General features: G+C 53.3%; 1 protein-coding gene across 7 annotated transcripts in view; it reads left to right on the forward strand.

The window, feature by feature from the left end:
• NTNG1 (netrin G1) overlaps positions 1-20,425 on the forward strand; it is a 226,871-nt gene extending 206,446 nt beyond the window's left edge. For all 7 annotated transcript variants that reach the window (XM_070396685.1, XM_070396686.1, XM_070396682.1 and 4 more), the window contains one exon: positions 18,728-20,425. In XM_070396685.1, coding sequence (XP_070252786.1) covers positions 18,728-18,984 — 257 coding nt within the window. In that variant the 3' untranslated portion in view covers positions 18,985-20,425. The remainder of the gene's footprint in view (positions 1-18,727) is intronic.
• Positions 20,426-21,929: the final 1,504 nt, after the last annotated feature.

Raw genomic sequence — 21,929 nt, forward strand, 5'->3', positions numbered from 1 at the left:
GTAAAGTGAAAATGAGAATTGGACCCACCTCATTTAATCTGCGAGAATTAAATAATCTGTTACTCGGCCCAGTTTCTATCACACAGTGAGAGCATGAAGTGAGATACAACCATAAGTGATGATCCCTGCCCTCAAAGTTTCATTGAAAATGGCAGAGACTGTACCAACGAACTTAAGAAAGCAATCCAGTTACACACACAGGACATAAGTGCAAGTCAGAGCTGCTTCCTGAAAGAATGACTTAAAAATGAACGGGCTCGGGCACTTATTGCATCACAGTTTCTGGTTATTTCACGGTGTAATTTCGATCTGTAACTGCAAAATTTAAGGTTTTGTCTCTAAAATCAGCGCCTTCAAGTTTCCCGGCTTCCAAACAGGAATATAAAGCTGTTACACTGAGCTGCTACCCATTAAATTCTCCCTAACCTTAGCAGCACTTCTTCATCAATTTTAGGGTCGTCTTAAATCTTGGAAATTACCCCGTAATACTCAAACCCCTGCCTGCTAGCCGGGTCTTGAGTTATGGTGACCCCTTAACAAACCAACAGCTAGACCAGGTTCTGCATGTGGACGTAAAGCAGTTCCCCAGGAGTGACCTGGACAGCTCCCACCCATCGCGTCCCCCTGAGACCTAGTGGTGGTGACTGTGGACACCCTCGGGGATTGGGATGTCAGACACGCCTTCAGCTGCCTCTTTTTATTTTTATTTTTGTATAACTCGGGAGCCTTTCCCCGGGGTTATTGGGCTATTCTTAGCAAGTTCATGCTAGGTGCTGTTTTTCAGCAAAGTCCAGACTCCTCCTCTTATACCAAAAAGAGACTCCCATGGAGGGAGACTCTCGCGTTGCGTGGAATGGGGTTGCTTTTTCCCGCAGAGGATGAGACGGAGGAGGAGGGGTACCAGGTGGGCCCCAGTCATGCTGCCCTGGAAGAAGTGAGGCTGAGGTTTATGGTGAACCAGAGGGCCCGAGCACCAGAGGAGGCGTTCCTACTCCTACAGCCCCAGCCGTGTCACCCTGAAATGTGACAATGAGGAGCCAGACCCTGTAAGGAGCGAGGAGAGTGTGAGGGAAGTGTGACGGCCACCAGCCGCAGGCCGGCGTGGGGTTCATTGTCACGGGCAGCCAGCCTGTGCATTTGACAAGCGCCTTCTCTCTGCACACGATACTGGCATATTATCTTCTGTCCTAACATGAATGTCATTCTAACTGCACATCAAGGAAGGAGTCATCGAAGGAGAAACGGGGTAAGAAGGAGCAGGGCGGAACAAGAGACCCTGGGTTGAGGGACTCATTAATAAGTAACCACCTGGCCGGCGTGGCTCAGGGGTTGAGCATCAACCTATCAACCAGGAGGTCACGGTTCGATTCCAGGTCAGGGCACAGGCCCAGGTTGGGGGGCTCGGTCCCCAGTGGGGGGGGTGCAGGAGACAGCCAGTCAATGACTCTCATCATTGATGTTTCTATCTATCTCTCCATTCCTCTCTGAAATCAACAAAAATATATTTTTTCAAAAAAGAAAAAATAAGTAACCACGTACGTATCGGCCATTGGCTGGGACCCACCCACCGTGAGGGCTGCTATGGAAGAGGTAACGCCAGTTCAAAGCCTGAGCCTTCCGGACGGTACCCAACTCGAGGAGATTGGGGTAAAGCACGTGAATTCAGACGGAAATGGGAGTTTCCTGTCCGGAGGCCCTAGGCTCTCCCACAGGCTCTGGTGGTGAAAGGAACCCGGAACCTTCCGGGTCTGCCTTGCTGTCACTCTCTCTCGTACAGCAGAGGGTTGTAATCCTGGCTTTGCCTCTGACTCTGCATCCTGTTGAGCAAGTTCTAGAACCTCCCCATCCCAAGCTGTTCCTTCTCTGTACCCACTCAGAGCGCTTGCATCGGGCGGAGCTGTTGGGGAACAGAGGGAAATGCGTGTAGAGCACAGCGCAGGGGACACAGCGAGCGCCATGAATGGTCACCGTCACCGGGGCTGCTCCACCCGGAGCAAAGCCTCGAAGGCAGCACTGAGCCTGGATGAGAGGAGCTCGGGGGCCTGCGAGTGTCCATGAGCCGTTCAGCTGCAGATGGGGGTCCCAACCATGAACGCTGGGGTTCCAGCAATCTTGGACAAGACAGTTCATCATGTGAGCCCGGGAACCAGCGGGGGAAAGTGGGGAGTCTCAGGGGGTGGACGAAGACCTTCATATGGATTGCCTGATGCTCTGAAACTCAGTGGGAGCCTTCAGGCCAGCTCCCGGTCCTTGGGAGGCGACGAAGGCCAGCCCCAGCCCCCCCGCCCGGCTCAGGCTCCCTGCCCGCTGCCCTCGGCTTCTCTGAGTGAGAGGATGGAGCTCCCTTTCACGGCGCTCGTCTCCCTGACATGAGTTCAGTGCCCCCACATGGGGGTCAGCATTAGCCAATGGTACAGCAGGAGGGAGAGTTGTCTTGTGTCCAAATCAAATTAGAAGTAACTGTATTGTTTGGTGAAACAGTAGGGTCAACCTCCAAGTCCGTCAGCACACCTGAAGGGAGAGGTGGTCTTTTATTTCGCTCTAAATTAAAGGCAGTCTTTCATTTCCCTCTAAGAAGGCGAGGCACCGCCGGTCCCTGGCTCCAAATGCAACAGGAACACAGAAAATAATGTTTCTTTAGAGCACAGATGACAAAAGCATCGGCCATGTACTGAGAGTCCAAAAAGACAGGGAAAACACGTCTCTTTGCAAAGAAGACGGGCGCTTCCTGGGGATCTTTTCTGGGCCTCAGCAGGTACCTGGTTTCCAGCACAAAAGCCAGCATCCCTCGCTGGCAAGTGCTTTTGCAAACACAGCAGCGATCATGGCTTAACCCCCAGGGGTCCCTGCAGTCCAGGCCCGGCCCAGTTCTTTCCCTCCAATGGACTTAAGCTTTTCCTGCTGACTGTGTCTTTCTTCACAAATGGCCGTGACTTTCATAAGCAGGAAAGATGAATACCATCGAGGGAAACAGGCCGGTGTCTTACAAATATAGACGCCCATCCTGTCAAGATTTCATAAATTCAATTGCATTCAAATGTAGTTTAGTAATAAACTTGCCAGGCACCATAGCATGCTTGGGGATTTCACACATATTATTACGTTGATTCTTCCCAATAACCCTGCAAATAGCACTACTATACCCATTTATTTATTTATTCTTAAATATATCTTTACTGATTTCAGAGAGGAAGGGAGAGAGAGAGAAACATCAGTGATGAGAGAATCATTGATCTGCTGCCTCCTGCACGCCCCACATTGGGGATCGAGCCTGCAACCCGGGCATGTGCCCTGACCGGGAATTGAACCATGACCTCCCGGTTCATAGGTTGATGCTCAACCACTGAACCACACCAGCCGGGCTCCACCCATTTTAGAGACACGGGACCTGGGGCTCAGAGAGTGTAATGGGTTCGAAGCAAACAGCCAGTGGGTGACAGAGCTGTTATGAACCCAAGACACAGATCTGCCTCTTCGTCCCACAGGCCACACACACTCATGGCCATGGCTCCAAACCGGACCCGCTGTAGCTCAGTCCTCCTCTGAGCCCGGAGGGTAGGAGGGGCCTGCGTGTCTAGTGTTGGAGCCGAGCGCAGTGACAGGGTCTGCTTGCTCTCGGTGAGAGGGAAGCGAGCTCAGCGCTCATTCCTCGGGTGTTCCCGGACACAAACAGGCCACACGCCAGAGAAAGAGCCTCCGGGCGGAGACGAGCATTGACCGGCAGAAGCCAGTGACCCCTCTCCCTGTCCCCTCACCCGCCAATAACCGGAGCCCACGTTCCTCACTGCCTGCTTCACGTGCCCGGGGTGTTAGCAGGCAGAACGGACTGCCATTCTAAGGAGGCAGGGCATGCAATGCCAGCCCCAAATCCTGTGTCTCACACCAACCGAGAAGCCCTGTAGCCCAGGGTTTGAGGTCCCATGTGGTTTCATATCAGTCCACCCACACCTCAGTCTGGCTACACGTTGCAATACAATTGCTCACATAACATGATGCATGACTTCAACCACCACCATCCCCACCCCACCCCCGTCAGATGGCGTTTGTGCTATTAGTTCTCAGAGATGCCGCCCTGAAACCATTCTCCGTGAGGCTGCCCTGAAGCCCGAGGCCTCACGTCCAGGGAATTACGCGTTGGGAGCATCGTGAACTCAGGTACAGATGAAGGGACACGCTCCTACAAACATCCTGCGCCAGCTCCACCCACACAGCTAAGGAACGGCTTTCTTTGGGTTCCGCGTGACTCTAACAACTGGCACCTCTAAGTTGTACTATTTGAAGGAAATACGTTCTAAGAGGCAAACAGACCTTCTGTTTGGTGGCTTATCTAGCAATAACTTATTTTTTATTAAGACATTTTTTGTTGCAGGATAATTGCAACATCCTTTTATAAATATTACCGTTTGAGTCAGACATACATTATTTATATCATTAGACTTATGAGTTCGTAGTACGAGGCCGTCTCCCTCCTAAAGTATCAGAAAATGATGACGCTAATACTTTGCCGGAATATCTAAGAAACAGAACATTCATTTCTTGGCGTTTTGTGTTATGAGTAGTGTAAGGAAGCTTTTTTATTTCTATAGCCCAGACTCCTTAGTTAGAGATACTAGAAAATTAACCCATCCTTGCGATGGTCTTTTTTATCCACAATATTCTAGGAAAAGACTCCGTTTCCCATTAAAAGTGAAGCTCATGTGCTCTAATACTCCAAGTGCGGACGCATTCCGTTCCGACGTGCTCTCATCTGAAAGTTTGGGCATGTTTTCCATCACACGGCTAATGTCAACTAATAAAAAACACACACATCAGAAAGGTGGCTTAAAGTCCCTTCACTTTCCATCTGTCAGATTAACGGGGTGACACAGAGTTCCACTGCTGTCCCCGTCCAGGGACAGTCCCCTAAAAGTAGGACCTGCCCCCAGGACCTGCATCCTTTTCAATGTCACGCTGGCCTCTCTGAAGCCGCCAGGCCATCGCAGGAGCCCTCCAGCTGCCCTGTGCGGCCAGCGGTCTTTAAGTTCAAAAGGTGAAAAGCGCTTTTTGCCATAAATAAACCGAGAGACCAAATTATTTTCAATGAAGCTTCCATTTCAGGGACAAAAAAGTAGGTCGTTACATTGGCTGTTACGGAGGTTACCGCCTTTACCCCCCACCATCTGGCTTTAAAAAATAGTTATCATTTGCGACTCGGGCCGAAATGAGCACCGTGCTCCCAGCTTCCGTCGGAAAGGCCCACAAACTCAGTTAATTCACGTTAACAGTCTCCACGAAACAGTTACTGAAAAGAACAGCCCAGTGGCCTTTTAGAAGTTGAATCCCCCGGAGAAACAAGAGGAAGGGTGGAATGAATGTCTTACCATTCCTGTCACTGGTTACCAGCGTCCACCCGGGGACCGTGCGGGACAGTGATGCAGCCGACAACGGGTGGCCCAACGCTTCCAATTCCTATAGTTCCCCCCCCCCCCCCGGGGAACCCTGATTGTGGGCTAGACCTTCCTTTTCAAGCTGCCCATGCTGCTCCCTAGTGAAGAACGTCGTTCAGCGTCTGCCTACGTTTGTTCTGCTCCCTCAACCTCAGAAGGCGTCATCCAAAGAGTTAGGGAGTTGGAGGGATTGCTGTTTTAAAGTCACTTTCCATGCATAGGATGTGTTCTATTTACTCTTATCCATCTCTTTTCCCTCTGCAAAAAAAAAGTGGGTATTGGATTTTTATATAGCTTTGGTTCACACTATTTATGATTACCTGGAATGTATCAGAGAGGAAAAGAAATGAGAGCGGTTCGTTGCTTTCTTTCCTTTGGCAACTTTGCAAAGACTTATGAACATGTTCAAGAGGAGAGAGAGAGAGGAACCGAATTCATTCGGCCTGATCTTAAACCTCGGACGACTCTATTCCCGAGTCCTCGGTGAAACCCAGGTGCTGTGATGTGGGGTTTTGTTTTCCTCGCACCGAGGCCTCCGGCTCCGGGTTATGCCATTCATTCTGCCTCAGAACAGAACGTGTACTTTCCACCCTCTGCATGCACCGCGGCTAGAGCGGCTTGGAAAGTACCCCCCCACACACACACCCGTGTACATAGATGTCGGCCTGACGGGGGGGCGGGGGGGGGGGGGGACGGGGGGCAGTGCGCCTGGGCAGAGCAAGGCAGGCGTAGAAAAGAAGTCACAGAGAAAAACCCTGCATTTCCAACGGGAGGTTATTCCTATTCAGGCGGGTCCTTTGGAATTAGAGTGAGGGCTCCTTACAGGCGGGGAGAGGCCTGAGCCCCCACTTCTCCTTCCCTCCTTTCTCCTGACCCCGAATCCATTGGGCAGCGAGGCCGCCAGGAAGCCACCGGGCGAGTCGGTTAGAGCATCATCCGGATGGAGCGCTTTAACCCAGAACCCGGCACAGAGGAGCCGCGCCCGGCCCTGCAGTGGAGGCTGAGAAAAGCATTTCACGGGCAGCCCAGCGGTGCGCCCTGAGCGAAGGCCTGGCTGGTGGGTTCGCCAGGGGGCGATTTTCAATCACAGACCAGCCCCCCGCCCCCCCGCCCCCTGCCCCCCCCATCCGCCGCTGGTCAGAAGGAACGCAGAGCAACAGACAGTTCAAGTACAGTCTTGGCGGGTCCCCCCTAATGGTATTCTTTGCTCTTTTCTGTCCTTGAGAACATCAAGATGAGGAAACAACTCCATTTGTTGGGAGAGAAAAGCCTCAAAGCACAGCTGTGGGCGGAGACCATGTCAGAGCCAGGCATGGCCAGTCCCTGCTCCTCACGCTGGCTGATGCCCTAATGCCGCCGCGGGTGGCCCCTGCACTGTGACAGCTGAGGGTCCCCCTGAGCGCGCCCTCGGGCCTCAGCGGCCCCTCTGGGTGACGGGCTCCCCTGCCCCTTCACACCCCCCAAAAGCCTGAGCTGATAGCATCTGGTCAGGCAGCCAGATTTTACCATCGGAATAACTGGCAATTAAATCTCATAAAGAAATCCAACGTTTGGCTCAGTGGATAGAGCGTCAGCCTGTGGACCGAAGGGTCTCAGGTTCAATTCCGGTCAAGGGCAGATACCTTGGTTGCAGGCTCCTCCCCAGCCCTGGCTCTGGTCCGGGCACGTTCAGGAGGCAACCAATCGATGTGTTTCTCTCACATCGATGTTTCTCTGTCTTTCCCTCTCTCTTCCACTCTCCCTAGAAGTCAATGGGAAATTATCCTCCGGTGAGGATTCACAAAAAAGAGAAAGAAAAAAGGAAATGTTTCCCTCTATGGTCGCGGTCTCATACCAACTCATAGGAATATTTCTATTCCCAGCGTCTGCAGGGCCGGGAGGGGTGGGAGAGAGTTCCGTGGGGAAATGGCTGTCAGCATCTGACGTGCTCTTTGGGGGACAGCGGCTCATCCTTCCACTTCCCCTTTCCTGCCAACTGGACATTAGGAGGCGGCCCAGCGGTGGAACCGCTGCTGGCAACTGTCCCTCCGTCCGAGGAGCGGGCTGGTCTCCGAGGGAGACTTTCTGCTGGTTGCCAAGTGCCTGGTGTTCCCCGGGCAAAGCTGCACAGACCAACCCTGCAAACAGGTCTCCCTCCCGGGACGTTTAGCTCTGGGGTCTGCAGCCCAGTGCCCAGCCACTAACTGTGCCCTATGTTACCATCCGTCTTCACATATATATTTGTTAATTGATTTCAGAGATGAGGCGGGGGGGGGAGAAAGGGAGAGGGAGGGAGAGAGAGAAACATCAATGATGAGAAAGGATTGTTGATCAACTGCCCCCTGCACACACCCCTTCCCCCCCACTCCTTACCCCCAGGGGATCAAGCCCCAAACCCGGGCATGTGCCCTAATTGGGAATCGAACCGTGACCTCCTCGTTCATAGGTCAACTCTCAACCACTGAGCCCCAAAGGTCAGGAGAGTTTATCTAATCCTGGGATAGAAGGACAATGAAAACCCACCCCAGCCAGGAGGGTGGCCACAAAACCTAGCACCCCCGCCCACTGCCGGGCCCATAAAGGAAGGGTGCTGCGCATGAAGTCAGGGCCAGGCGCCGTTCTGGGCACTGAGAACCGAGCCCGTGGTGCCAAGAAGACGCAGGGAGACCTGCTGTCCGGCTCACATGTTGGTCAGAGGGCGACGGGAGACAAAGGAACATGCCCGTCGTGAGTGGAGCCACCCCACCGGCAGTCAGCCACCGTGGACGGAGCCACCCAATGGTAGTCAGCCACCGTGGGCGGAGCCACCCCAAAGGCAGTCAGCCACCATGGACGGAGCCACCCCAATGACAGTCAGCCACCATGGACGGAGCCACCCCACCAGCAGTCAGCCACCGTGGGCGGAGCCACCCCAAAGGCAGTCAGCCACCGTGGGCGGAGCCACCCCACCTGGGAAGTCCTGGAGGATGAGAATTCCAGAGGAGACACCTCTGGCCAAGTCAGGGGCAGGAGGGAGCCGGGCCAGTTCAGAGCAAGCAGCGTGGTGCAAGCATGTGCGCGAGAGGGAGGCTTCTGAGCTGAGGCCGAGGAAGGCGGTATTAGGGACTGGGTCACCGATCTCATGGGAACATTGTCAAGAATTGAAATGTACTTGTGTTTGGCCAGATTTTTCAAACGGTTTGCTCCCTGGCCGCTGTAAGGACCCCGGCGATGTCCTTAGGAGTCACTTCCACCACTGGTGGTCCGTGAGGCCCGAAAGGTTGGCGACCACTGGTTATAATGGTTATAGTTCTTAACCATTCTTAACCCTAAATATTAGTAACCTTCAGTAACCCTGAAGATTACCAAGTGCAATGTATTCATTTCAGACACATTTTCATTTTGATGGATTTGGGGAGACTTGGGATTATTTTGAAATTATATACCTTCTTCCTAGACTAAAAAAAAGGCCTCTAATCACTGTATTGGAAATAGGAAGGCAATTAGTTACAACAGGGTGAAGGCTTCGCTATTCGAGTTTGAAGTAAGAGCCTAACCTTCAACTTAACATCCTTTGAATTGTGTGTCTCTTCTTCTCACTCAGCATCAGCAGGGTATCATCTTCCACCCCTACCCCGCGAATCCTGTCTCTCTGTGATCTGTGAGGCAGGGCCCGGCTCTGTCTAGTTAAAGCCAGGCAGCCATAGGCTAGCTAGCTGTTACACTCGTGCATGTAAACACGTGGGTAGATGAGACAAGCAGGAAGAGTGATAACCGACAACATCAGCAGCACAAAGGAATGTGCCGGAGTGAACAGGTGACAGCTGCCTGCACCAGACCCCAGACTTCTGGTCAACCCCACAATGAAAAGCAAGGAGACACTGCACTTTGCCCTCCGTATTTTGAGTGGCTCGGGAATTTATCGATGGGAAAGGACAATGCGAGTTGCAATGGTCATCGCTGACTTGATTGAGAAGGTACGCTGATGACCTGTCTATCATTGTGACCCCTCTGTCCTTCCCTAACTTCGCCAATATACTTTAGATCCCTTACACATCTGGCCCCCGGTAGCCAATGGCGTTTTTGAAAATTAGCAGTCATTTGCCCTCGGAGCTCAGCCTCCCTACAGGCCTCCTGTCATCGTGTTGCACATGCTTGTGACTCCAAAATGCTGTTGTCCTCGCCTTGAATGTAGCGACACCAATGCGTTTTGCCTTGGCATTGGCATTGCCAAGGAAACGGTTTTGTTTCATTCTGACATAAAATTGCCTCCCAAGACTTGGCTTGGCATTGTCAGGAGGTGGTTATGGGGACCGCAAGACCACAGCAGACAAGAGTGAATTACAGCAATCCCGGAGGGGGGAAGAGGGGAGGCTGGGGACAGAACCATTAAGAAAAGTGACTGTGTGAGATTTTAGTAGTTATTTTTCATACTTAAGTGTCCCTGCCATTTAAAAATCCTAAGAGGGCTTAGTCCATGTTTAGGATGCTCCTGCCAAGTCCATAGAGGAAAGATGAAGTCTCTAAGGAGACATTGGGTTAGAACTCAACAAACAGGAACCTCAAATTAACATTTTAGCTTCACCAAGTCCTCAAAAACATTCTGTCTCAAAAAAACAACAACAAAGAAAACCCAACACAATAATAAATCAAACCCAAACATGTGAATTCATGGTCCAGTTCTCTCCTTCTTCCTCAGGCACTTTCACTTCCTGCGCCAACCTATGCGCTTCCTACCCATCTGTACCATGTCTGTCTATCCATCCATCATCTATCTACTCACAGGAGATATCTATCCTCCCCCCAGAAAGCGGCGGAGAACAAAAGACAACCTGTATGTACTTGCTTCGTGTTGACTGGGTGTCTGTTCAGTGCCGGGGACAACGGGAATACTCAGGACAGAACCACAGTGAGCGGTCACGGGTGGTGCCGACGTGTCCACGCGGGCCGGTGTGAGTCGCCCACAAACTCAAGTGGCAGGTGACACGTTTTCTTTAAGTGAAATCTGACTATCTGACTGTGGGCCCCTCGGCCGGGAAGGCGGCGGAAGACCGATCCCGGTCGCCGCTGTGGCTGGATGTTCGCAGGTAAAAGCATCCCTCACTTTGCACCAGTGAACAGCGTGGGCTCGGCTGCAGGCCCCGCAGCTCAGAGGCTGTGCTGGTTCCAGGGCCGCCTGAGGCTCTGCGTCTTTGCGAGGCAGGGAGTCCCGTGTCTGAGGCCCTGGAGTGCTGAGGGGATCATGCTTTTCCTGAGATGTTTGTAGGCATTTAGGATAATGTGTCCTTGGACTAGAGATATGTTAGTTAACAACACAAATACTGAAATATGGCAAAAGGTGGCCACATGATTCATTCCTTACCCAGATTACCTTAGCATCTCAGTGAAAGACACTTGTATTTTCTCGAGTAACAGTCCCTTTTATGGACATGTTGGGAGCATCGGAGGACTGGACATTTGTTCTAGGTGGTTTGGACAGGGTGACATTTAAAAAGATCGAAATCAGAATAACCGAGTCCCTCGACCTCCTCCAGCCAGGGATCAGCCTGCCTGGGAACTGAAGCGGGACCTCCTGGCTCATAGGTCAGTGCTCAACCACTGAGCCACGCCGGCTGGGCTCTGCCATTTTCCCACTGCACCCACCACATCACCACCAGGCATGGCCCGACGTTAGTGAGAAAAGACGGGGACGTGCACGTCGTGTGCCTAAAATCCCCCCGCAAGGCCATCAGACGAGGCTCTGTGAAGTTTCTTCCAGTCCCCAGGCGCTCACCTGTGGGCCCAGTTTTCTATCTCCCATCTCTCAACTTTAGTAAAACAGCCGCCACGGCTGAATAAGTGGGTCACCGGCCCAGCTCTTTATCTCGCGGCCACACTCCCTCAGACGCCTCAATCAGGACCCAGCGCTGCGCTGGCGCCTTTGTTATTAGCCTGCGTGGAGGGGGTTATTCATTCTCTGCCGCGTCTTTGAAAAGGACGGGAACAATTTGGAACATGGTTCCCGCGGCAATCCTGGGCCCGTTTCAGGTGCTGGAGGTGGAGGTCACTGTATTAATACGACCATCAAGGAAGGCTGTCATGGTAACGCATTGCATCGGTTCCTTGAAGCGCGGGAGACAAAGCCGGAAAGAGAAACTTTCAAGTCTATAAATACAGCCCCAGCATTGCTCAAGCAGAGGGCTCCCTGGCAAGGCGGGCCGAGACGTACGGCTTAGAACAAGACCCACACGGAAAAGGAAAAGAAAGCGGGCTCGGGGCGATGTAATGGAGCACCGGCCATAACGGGACTCAGCGGCCCTGCAGGTCACAGAGGGAAAGAAGAGGACAGGCAGCGATAACGAAGTCCCGCCGTGCCCTCTGAGCACAGGCGACCCCTCCCTCGGGCTGCTTTTCTATAACTTCCAGAAAGTCCTGGCGGAGGGAAAACGAATCAAAGTCTCCTCATCCACGTTTTGACGATAGATTGAGGTCAGGGAAGAGGAAATGGGTACGGCAATCAAGAAACCCACCCAAATCAAGTTAAAGAACTGAGCCATGTAGCTACAGCCCCATGACTCTCATCGTCCAAGCTCCAGGAAAAGCAAGAAGATGTGGCCCTAGCCGGTTTGCCTCCGTGGATAGAGCATCGGCCTGCGAACCGGAGGGTCCCGGGTTCGATTCCAGTCAAGGGCACATGCCCAGGTTGCAGGCATGATCCCCAGTGTGGGGCATGCAGGAGGCAGCCGATCCTTGATTCTCATCATTGATGTTTCTCTCTCTCCCTCTCCCTTCCTCTCTGAAATCAATAAAAATATATTTTTTAAAAAAAGATGTGAAAGAGGGAGGAAGAGATGATCCTTGCTCCTGTCCTTTCACTGTGAAAATTCTGAGCGTTTTCTGAGACTCACATGGGAGGTGATGGGGAGGTTGTTTACCGGCTGCTGCGCTGGGTGACCGCTGCTGTGATCAGAGCTCTCACAGCACGTGGCCAACCGAGCCCTTCCGTCAGGACCACACCCTTCGTTGGAGTTTGGGCCCCACGGGAATACTACCACCACACCCAGCAGAGGCCAAGGTCATCCCAGCCACCCCACCTGAGAGCACCCCTCCCGTCAGGGGTGCAGGTTCTAGGGGGCGTCTAGGTCATACCATAAATGAACTCTTTCTATCTCGGGTAAATGGTCCTTTGGAACACAGTCAGGCTATGGTCGAAGCAGTATTAGCTTTGCGTGCCGAGGGGTCCTATTTTATCACCATACAAGGACTCGTTGTGCCCGGCACACAGCAGTGTGCCTCTGGGACCAGGCTGAGTGCTGCAGAGGGCTTTGAAAGTGAACCCTCAGCGTTTACTGAGATGGCACCCTCCAGGCTGTGAGGAGAGGAGCAGGACATGCTTCACGTCCACACATCACAGAATGCGTGCAGAGCACTCAGCGTGAGGAGGGTGCACACAGACAGGCACCCGTGCAGAGGGCTGCTGCTAGGTGCACGTTGGACAGAAATCCTTCCCAGTAGATGTTCCATCCTCATCTACACACAAGATGACATGGAGGTGATGCCAGGATAGTGAGTGTGTATCCCGGGGCCGGTCCCACCCGCTGGCGGTAGATGCCTGAACCTCGTGTTGAGAGGGACTGTGAAGGTCGGTGAGGGAGCGCCGTGGCTAAGGCGCTGTGTCTTCTACGTATAGAGGAAGGGGAACAGTGCATTCGCCGTTCCCCACCCGCACCTTTGCTGCCCGGGGTCATACTGGTGTCTGGGCTGATCTGTACTTGGAGCGTGGCCAGGAGGTGGTGGGACTCTAGAAGGTGTGACACTGAGTGTCACTCGCAAAGACCTCGCCTCGTCACAGTCCGGTGACAGGAAGCAGCGCAGCGGCCAGTACCACTGAGAATCGACGGTGGATCTGCAGATGGACTTCCATCGTCTTGAGGAGCACGGAGTACAGCGCTGGGCAGCCGCCTTCCTCCTATCTGGAGACCTGGGTTCTAGACCTACTTCTACCCTAACCCTCAGCTTCCGGCAGTAGAGTTCCTGAGCTACCCTCACCCTCTGGTCGTCCCCTTCCTACCGGCGCCGAGTAGAACAGATTCCACGTGCCCTTCAATTCCTTGTGGGCAGTACTCAAGGGTCTGTCTTTGATCTCAGTCTTCCTGTGTTTGCACCCCCAGGAAGATGACCCAGCTCCTTCAGTCCAACATCTAGTGCTTCCGGTCACCCCAAATCCCCGTGGCTCTGCACCCGAAAACTCGCTGTCTCTGATCTCGAGTCGCCAAGGCGTCTCCATTCTCCTCTCCCCGCTCTTGGCATGGACAGCGGTCCTTCTTCGTGGCTGTGGCTGACAGCCTGCGACAGGCCTTCCTCACCTTATCTCTGACGTTAACAGAGGGGCGGTCCTTTCTGGTGGGGGGTCCTGGGCGTTGCAAGATACTCAGTAGCCTCTCTGGCCTCTACCCACTAGCATGCCCTTCCCAGAGTCGTGACAACCAAACAGATGTCTCCAGACACTGCCCAGTGCCCCCTGGGAGGCACAGTCACCCTCCGTGGAAAAGCACTACTTGATGGACAACCAAAGACCTCCATTCGATGGTCATGCCTCCAGTTTCTCCAGTCCTCCTTCTAATTATTCCAAAACCTCTGCTGTCAGATTCAGCCGAGAACATGCCATGCTCATTTGCATATTCCCCTCACCCAACTCACAGTGCCCTTCCTCTCTGCCCCTTCCGGTCCGTCAATTTATTCCCAGACACAGTCAAGCACAGCAGGAGGCCTTCCGTGGTCCATTTCAATCCCTCGCTGCATTTTTTTAAAACATATTTTTATTGATTTCAGAGAGGAGGGGAGAGGGAGAAAGAGACAGAAACATCAATGATGAGAGAGAATTATCTATCGGGGATCGAGCCTGCAATCTGGGCAGGCACCCTGACCAGGAATCAAATTGACCTCCTGACTTATAGGTCGACACTCAACCACTGAGCCACACGGGCTGCGCCCCTCACTGCATTTTGTTAACATCTTTTCCTCTCAGCATCCTTCATAGCCGTTGTTTCTCTTCCTCCGGCTTAAACACTGCTGTTCTTCGGTGTCCTACCTGCCGCCTTCATGTCTACGTCACCTCTATTCCACCAGGATCAGGTCTTCTATTCCCACAGCTTCACCCCTGGTAACCATGACCACCCTCGGCCCTGCTCCAAATCGGTATCTCCTGGGCCGTTAACCAGCTGATCCCTCTAAGAACAAGACCCTGACACCCTCAAGGTCCAGAGATCTCCCCCCAAAGGACGGTTCCCTTTCTTCCCTTACCAGACTCTGCCTCCCATCTTCGTTTCTTCATCAATTAAACTGGGATGCGTCCAAATACCAAAGCGGGAACCTCAGAATCTCTCCTCCCCGTTTCAAATGACCCGCCTCCAGACCTGTCCCTTCTCTGTTCCGGTTGCTCTAACTCAGCCCCGGCCGTTCTATGGAGGAGCCGTATCTGGGCTCCTGGCCTCCAGCCTGGCTTTGCTCTCGTCTAGCCTCACCTTCTCCCCCTTTAAAACACGGCCCTGCTCATAGGTCTCCGCCCGCCCGCCCACACTGCCCATCACCTGAACTCTCTGGGGAGCTACCCAGAACCTTCGCCCAGGCCTCGGCTTACCTTTCTAGTCTCCATCGTCTCTGCAGCCACACCAGCCCACTCATCACTCACTCACTCACTCGTGGCACGTGGCTCCCCCCAGGCCCCGCTGAAACCACAGTAGGTAGTTTAGCAGAGAGAAGGCAGGGAAGGGAAGGTCACACAGGTGTCTTAGGATTTAAACATGAGAAGAGGAGACAGCAAAGTCCCTCCCAGATGGAGACTGGCAGCAGGAAGCAGCCCACGCTAGGGCTGAGGGTGACAGGAAAGAGGACGGATTCTGAGAAGCGGAAAGTCTGGAGGAGGCCCCACAGCCCGGGACCTGCAGGCCCGAGGAGGGGTGACGCCCGGCTGCTGCTGGTGCCTCCCACAGGCTGGGCAGGGGCCTGGCAGCTGGAGCTCAAATCTCTAGGGACCGGAGGCTTCGGGTTGGGGCGGGAACCTCTAAGGGGGACATGAAGAGGTTCCATGCTGAGCCCTGACATCGGTGGGGAGGAGGGGCCGCTGCTGCTGGGGTGAAGGATCCTGTTGGGAAGAGCCCAGGCGCAGGAAAAGGGAAATCTTCCTCCCCCTTCCCTCCCTGCCCCTCCAGCGCCCCCTGTGGTGGGAGCCTGGAGGCAGCTTGCAGGGTTCCAGCCTGGACCTCCGCAGGGATGGGTGGGTTCAGAATCGAGAGACAGTTGCTCAGTCTCTGTGCCTTTACTTCTCATTTCCCACCCATGATGCTCTTCCCACCCACAGCTGCCTGGTTCACACCTCCATTCAAACACAATCTCCTGTCTTTCCTCTTCTCTAATCTCCCCAAATCATTAGTCACACCAGCACCTGAGGTCCCCTGCAGTTTGCAAAATGCTTCCTTTAGAATATATATATATATATGGAATTATAATTATTTCTGTTTATGCTCATTTGTTTTTCTGCCAAACGGTGAGCCCCTTTAGGGCAGGTAGGGGAACAGCTGTAAAGCCTGGCAGGGTGCCCGGCACACGGCAGGTACGCGGGTTGAGCTGGACGGAATCGATAAGGGTCGTTTAATGAAATTAACATGAGATCCTTTCTCATATATATTCTATCTCCCCAACCAGACTCGAACGCCTCAAGAGCAGAGCTTTAGATTCCTTTGCTTTCTTCGTGGTGTTCAGCACAAGGTTTCCAGGGCTGGCGTAGAGCTCGAGGAGAGTTGTTAACCACCTAGTTTATTCATTAAGCGCCATGATTTGATTCCGAGTGACACAAAGATGCAGCATAAGCTTATGACTAGCAGGTGAGACCTGCAGTAGGTGTAGATGTGTTCCTAGCACACGATCCCCACAGTGTGTGCTGCGTGGATAATCAAGTTCTGTCTTTGTTGGAAGAACAGCCCAATCAAGAGACCAAATGCAGTATGTCGGACAGTGAATTCTAAAGGAAGGAAACATATTCTACATCTCTTTTTTCCCCCTGTGTCTCTCTTACAGGAAACATATCCCCCATCCATGCGGTTACATCTGTTCCTCCTATGTTTATTAAATTTCTCACAATGATCAACATCAATCAGTAGATTATGTAAACATAGGAAAGGCACTGAATTTTAACTTAACCACCACCTTCTTGAGAAAAGATACTTCTCTTCAACAGCTGAACTCCATTCAGGCCCAAGAAGAAGCAAAATCGCTTTTTCTTTTTTTAAGGGGGTGTGATATTTAATTAACTATTGATTTCTTCTCAATTATTCAAGGCAAGCAATTATCGATATTGATGGACAGATATCTCCCTAGCTCCCGGGCCACAGTGAGAGGAAGTGTCCCATTCAGCCACCCGCTGCCTGGGACAAAGCTGTTGAGAATCTTTACCTTCAAATGGAAACAGCTATTGGGATCTGCTTATTCCACATTTCCCCAATGAAACAGATATTTCCTGAAGTGTAAGCAAAACCAAATCCCGAAAACCCACACATGCTCTCCAAATTAACAACAATCCCCAAAAAAGTGAAGGCTTTGGCTCTAATCTAATTTGACCCTGGTCTCCTCTCTCGCCACCGGTAGCCTGGGCCTCGTGATGACAGCTCTGGGCATTTCTAACCATGGCTCAGAAAATGCTGTCATTTGGGTGTGGCCCTCACGAGGTCCACGTCACCCCATGAGAGGTCGCTTGCACACTCCTCGGCCATTTCTTGCGGAGGCGGAACACCCCTTTGTCTATCAAGACTTGGAGCTGAAGGGCTCAGTGGGCAGTAGACGTCGCCTGTATCACTTGCAGGCAGCAAGCGCGAGCACATTGGACAGTGACACCAATACCTCATGCAAGCGTCGCCAGGAGGTGGCCTAGGAGCGGTGGGCCGTGGTAACACGGGGCCTGTGTGGGCCACGTCGTGATTAACCTTGAGAGCCTCCAGCAGCCGTTCCTCTCAGCTCACTTGCACACAGAGCATTCGCGTGTCCGTAAGAAGCTTCTTTGACATGACCACTGACCAGGAGTAAGGACCAGGCAGCATTCTCTGTTGACTAGTACTTGGGAGGTGGGGTTATCTTTTTTACACACTTTTCAGTTGATATTGAGTGTGTGTGTGTATGTGTGTGTCTGTGTAATTCACATGGTACCCCTGGGGAAATTTAACCATGGCATTTTTTTAAAAAAGGAAAATGTTACAATTTATTTAAAAAAAAAAAAAAACACACGCCTTTTTCTGCTCTGCCCCACGCCCATCCCCAAGTTTCTACAGATGAAGTGCTCCAGCAGCATATGTTGCTGGAAGTATTCTTGGCTTTGTCCTCTGTGCTGCTGTCTTAATTTCCCAGGTTCTAGTGAACATCCCGCTAAATCAGTGAAACCTTGATTATCTAAAAGAGTAAGAAACACGTGGCCTGAACGAGAATACCCAGAATGCCGAAGAAATAAGAAATTATTAGAGATTGAAAGTCACGTGGCAGGGACCTCGAATGGATTTCCGTCTCTGGCATTGCTGGTCTCGAATTCTCAAACAGATGCGATCCATCGATGAACATAGTGAAATTTTTGCTAATCAGGGTTTCACCATTGCATTTCTTATGGCCCCCAGAAACCAAGGTAACCTTGGTCTCCACTTTCCCAGTTTACAAGAGGATAAATACCACCATGGGCTGCCGCGGGCAGGAGTGACTGCTCTGCCTCACACCTCTCCATGAAACAGCTTTCTCTCTCCCCACCTGGCTGCCCCTGCCTGCGCATGCCGCCTGCCCTGCCCGGGCCCACCCAGCCCCTTCCCTTGGCTTCTGTGCTCATGCATGTGGCATGGGGATCGCCTGCAGGGAGAATGTCACCCCCTTAGAGGTTCCTGGTCACTTAGCCGCCCTGCTTTGCATTCTAATTAGCATCATCTGCCCTTAAAGCCCCGCCTTCTTGCATGAGGCACTTGTCCTTCAAGAGCCTGGGAGGCCACCGCGGGTCCCCTGAGAGACCAGGAGGACGATGCTACCTCGCTCTGGATAGCCCGACATGGACAAGGATACTGTCCCAGATTGCACCAGAAATCGATAGGAAAAGAACCGATGGGATGGGGGGGGAGGGGGAAGGCAGCAAACTACTTGTGTTTGAAAATTGGAGTCACGTGCTTCGTTTGCGGCGGGGGGTGGGGGGGAGTGGGGGCGGGGGAAAGCGAGATCGGTCCATCAATTGCGATTTTTTTAAGCTGCAAACATGATGTACCCGACGCACTGACACTGATTCTGCTTCTCCCCCTCCCCCCGCCCCGCGCTCCCTTCTTCCCCCCTCCCCCCTCGCCCTGCAGCCAACGTCTGCGACAACGAGCTGCTGCACTGCCAGAACGGCGGCACCTGCCACAACCACGCGCGCTGCCTGTGCCCCGCCGCCTACACGGGCGTCCTGTGCGAGAAGCGGCGCTGCGAGGAGGCGGGCGGCTGCGGGGCGCGCTCGGGCCAGGGGGCGCCCCCGCGCGGCCACGCGGCGCTGCTGCTGCTGCTACCGCTGCTGCCGCTGCTGCCACCCGCGACCCCGACCCCGACCGCCGCGCTGCTCGCCATCTAGGCGGCGCCGCAGCCACCAGCCGGCCCGGGTCCCGGGGAAGCCGCCGCCGCCCGCCCCAGCATTCGCTCCCGACCCAGAACCACACTCAGACCCCGCGCCCACGCAGCGCCCGCCCCGGGAGGCCCGACTGAACGAAGCCATATTTCTCAGCCGTGGACCGCGCCTCCGAGTCAACTCTGGTCGTTCCTGACTCTGGAGCGGGCGGCGGTGGCGTCGCTGACCATCCCGCCAGCTGCAGAGCGAAGCGCCCGTGGGACAGGCTGGGACGGCCCTCCGCACAGGAAAGACCACACAAACGATCCAACGAACCGAACCGAACCGACCGGCAGCGGCTTGTGCGCTCCCGCCGTGCGCCCCAGCACCACTGCGCCCACCGCGCCAGAGCGGTCTTTGCTGGCCGGGCATCTGCCGCGTGGCCCGCCGCGGCCCCGAGCCCCCTCCCACCCGTGCTTCATGGACGTTGCTGTCACCCTCGTTGGTTGGAAGGTTTCTTGTCTGATGTCAGTAAACGCACATGTGCAACAGCCACTCCGGCGCTCGGCGGGCCTCCCAGGGCCCGGTGCCGGGGAGCGCACCGCTGTCCAAGGGCGGCCGTCGGGGAAGGAGAAAGTGTATCTATCCTTTTGTATTCAAATGAAGTTATTTTTCTTGAAATACTGTACTATGTAGATTTTTTGTATTCTTGCCGATTTGTGTTACCAGACAATCTGTTCGCGTTTCCCCCGTTCGACGCAGCACAGACTGGCGTTTTGCTTTGTCCTCTCCCGTTCTGTCGTGCGGTTTCTCTGTAAGGGCAGCGAGCGCGCCGGCGTCCCAGCATATCCGTTTACATATAGAACGAGTGTAATAAGATTCCACCAAAGGACATTCCGTTTTCTTGTTTGCTTTAACACGGGGAGAGTTAACGAGTAACAAGTTCCTGCCTACATATTGCGCTTTCTTAGGAGGCCGGGAGCAGCCGCCCAGCAGGGTCACCCTCGCCTTGCTGCCGTCTAACGTGGACCGATCACGCTCAGCCGGCGGGTTTCGTGCCCGGGACTGCGGAGGGTGTGCGCTAGCTTGGACACCTTCTGCAAAACCTGAGACTGTTTCCGCTTTGGGGAAGACGATAACAGGAAAGAATAAATAAATCTGAGCGATTGCCAAGCTTATGCCAAAGCCTGTTGGCAGAGTACGAAGAGACTTTTATTTTTCAGCCATGCTATTTTCACAGACCGATGTGACCATGCGCCTCCAGGGAGGGATGCTGATGGATGTATCTTTCCAAGCACAGTGTTTACAGGGAGTGTCGTGGGGGCAACCTGGGGGCCCAGGGAAGTGTCAGGGAGTGGAGTGTTCGCAATTGGACTTGGGATATATTCAAACTCTCTAGAAGAACTACCAACCATCCAGCAGCGAGTAGACATGACTGCTGGGCCTGAGAATAAAGTTTGTTTTAAGTACCGTCCAGGGTGTGATCAATTCTTGTTTCTGCCTTTGATTAGGCCAATTACTGGGTGAGACAGAGAGGGGAGGCGGGTGGGAGCAAAGGCGGAGGTTCCCAGCGGGGGACCAGCCTGCGTGCCACTCCCAGCACAGGTTACCAATGTGGCGGAGCCGCCTCCGCTGCCCTCGGAAACAGCATCAGCCCCGGCCAGAGACCTCAGGACAGTGAAGTCCTCCATGACCTGGTCGCATGATGAGCTAAGGCAGTGTTGGGTGGAAGCCTGCTCTCTGTCTGAGTCCCTGACCCCGAATCCCCGACTCCCTGCGACACAGGGAGGGGGGCGGGGGGGAGCGGGGTGGGCACCAAGGGGTTGAGGGGATCATCTGCTGATAAATTACACCAGATGAGGGAACAGTGTGTCTCATTGGTTTTGTTCCCAGAAAAAGCCAATTCGAAAAAGGCAATCAAAGGTAAACAGGTAATGCCCGCCCTGCCTGTCACCCCACGTCTGAGCCGATTGAATGTTTGTTATTCAAACCCACAGTCCCTCTGGATGTGAGGGTAAGGGAAGATGGACATGCATTAGAGCCAGCGTGGCCAGTCAGAAACTGGCAATTTACGTGAGAAGCATCAGCAGCAAATTCTAGATCAGGCTCAGCCGAGAACCCGCCTGAACGGCCAATAGCTCCCAGCTCGGAGGCCGCTCTTGATGAGGCGGGTCTCCCGGGGGGAAATTGGAGTGTGAGGCCCCTTGGAGTTTATTAGCACGAACCACAGGCAGCCCCTCTATTTCCGGCCACGGCGCACTTGGTCATCACCCGCTCGTGGCTTTGTCACGAGGCTCAGGGGCCAGTCTGCACGTCTCCATACCCGGGAGACCACGAGCTAATTCTAAAATTTAATGAAGGCCTGATCGGCATCGCTCCATCTGCATTTTATCTCTAGGAGGCTCTACGCTCTAACTGGGTGAGTGAGGAATAGCTTGCAGCCCCTGTACTGAGATACAGCTTTCTGAATTTCCTGCAGCGATGTGATCTGCTTTTAATAAAAATTCACGTTGGGATATAGAGCCAATGTGAAATGAAATGCTCTTTTTCCTCTGGATCCTCAGATTCCTCTAAACTTTAGAGTCTAACGGGGGTGCTCCCTGATGCTTCTCACGTAAATAAAACCCCATCTCAGTGGGTTTTGTCTGCTGCTTTCTGGCATTCCTGGGTTGTAGGCTCAATTCCCCAGTAGGGGGCGTGCAGGAGGCAGCAGATCAATGATTGTCTCTCATTGATGTTTCTCCCTCTCCCTCCCTTCCTCTCTGAAATCATTAAAAACGTATAAAAATAAAAGTTTAAAAGTTACAGGTTGGGAGAAAGCAGACGGGCCTCACTGGGTGGAATATGGGGACTTTGAGTGGAATGGGGCAGCCGTGAGGAAACCCTGAAATCGTCTTTCGTCTCATCGCCTTTGCTCCCCACCATCAAGTCAATAACCCAGGTTTCCTGGGATGTAAAGTCCCCACATTCTG

Source organism: Myotis yumanensis, unplaced genomic scaffold (genome assembly GCF_028538775.1).
Source record: "Myotis yumanensis isolate MYYU_CA2020_CCGP unplaced genomic scaffold, mMyoYum1.0.hap1 SCAF_17, whole genome shotgun sequence".
NCBI classification, from domain to species: Eukaryota; Metazoa; Chordata; class Mammalia; order Chiroptera; family Vespertilionidae; genus Myotis; species Myotis yumanensis.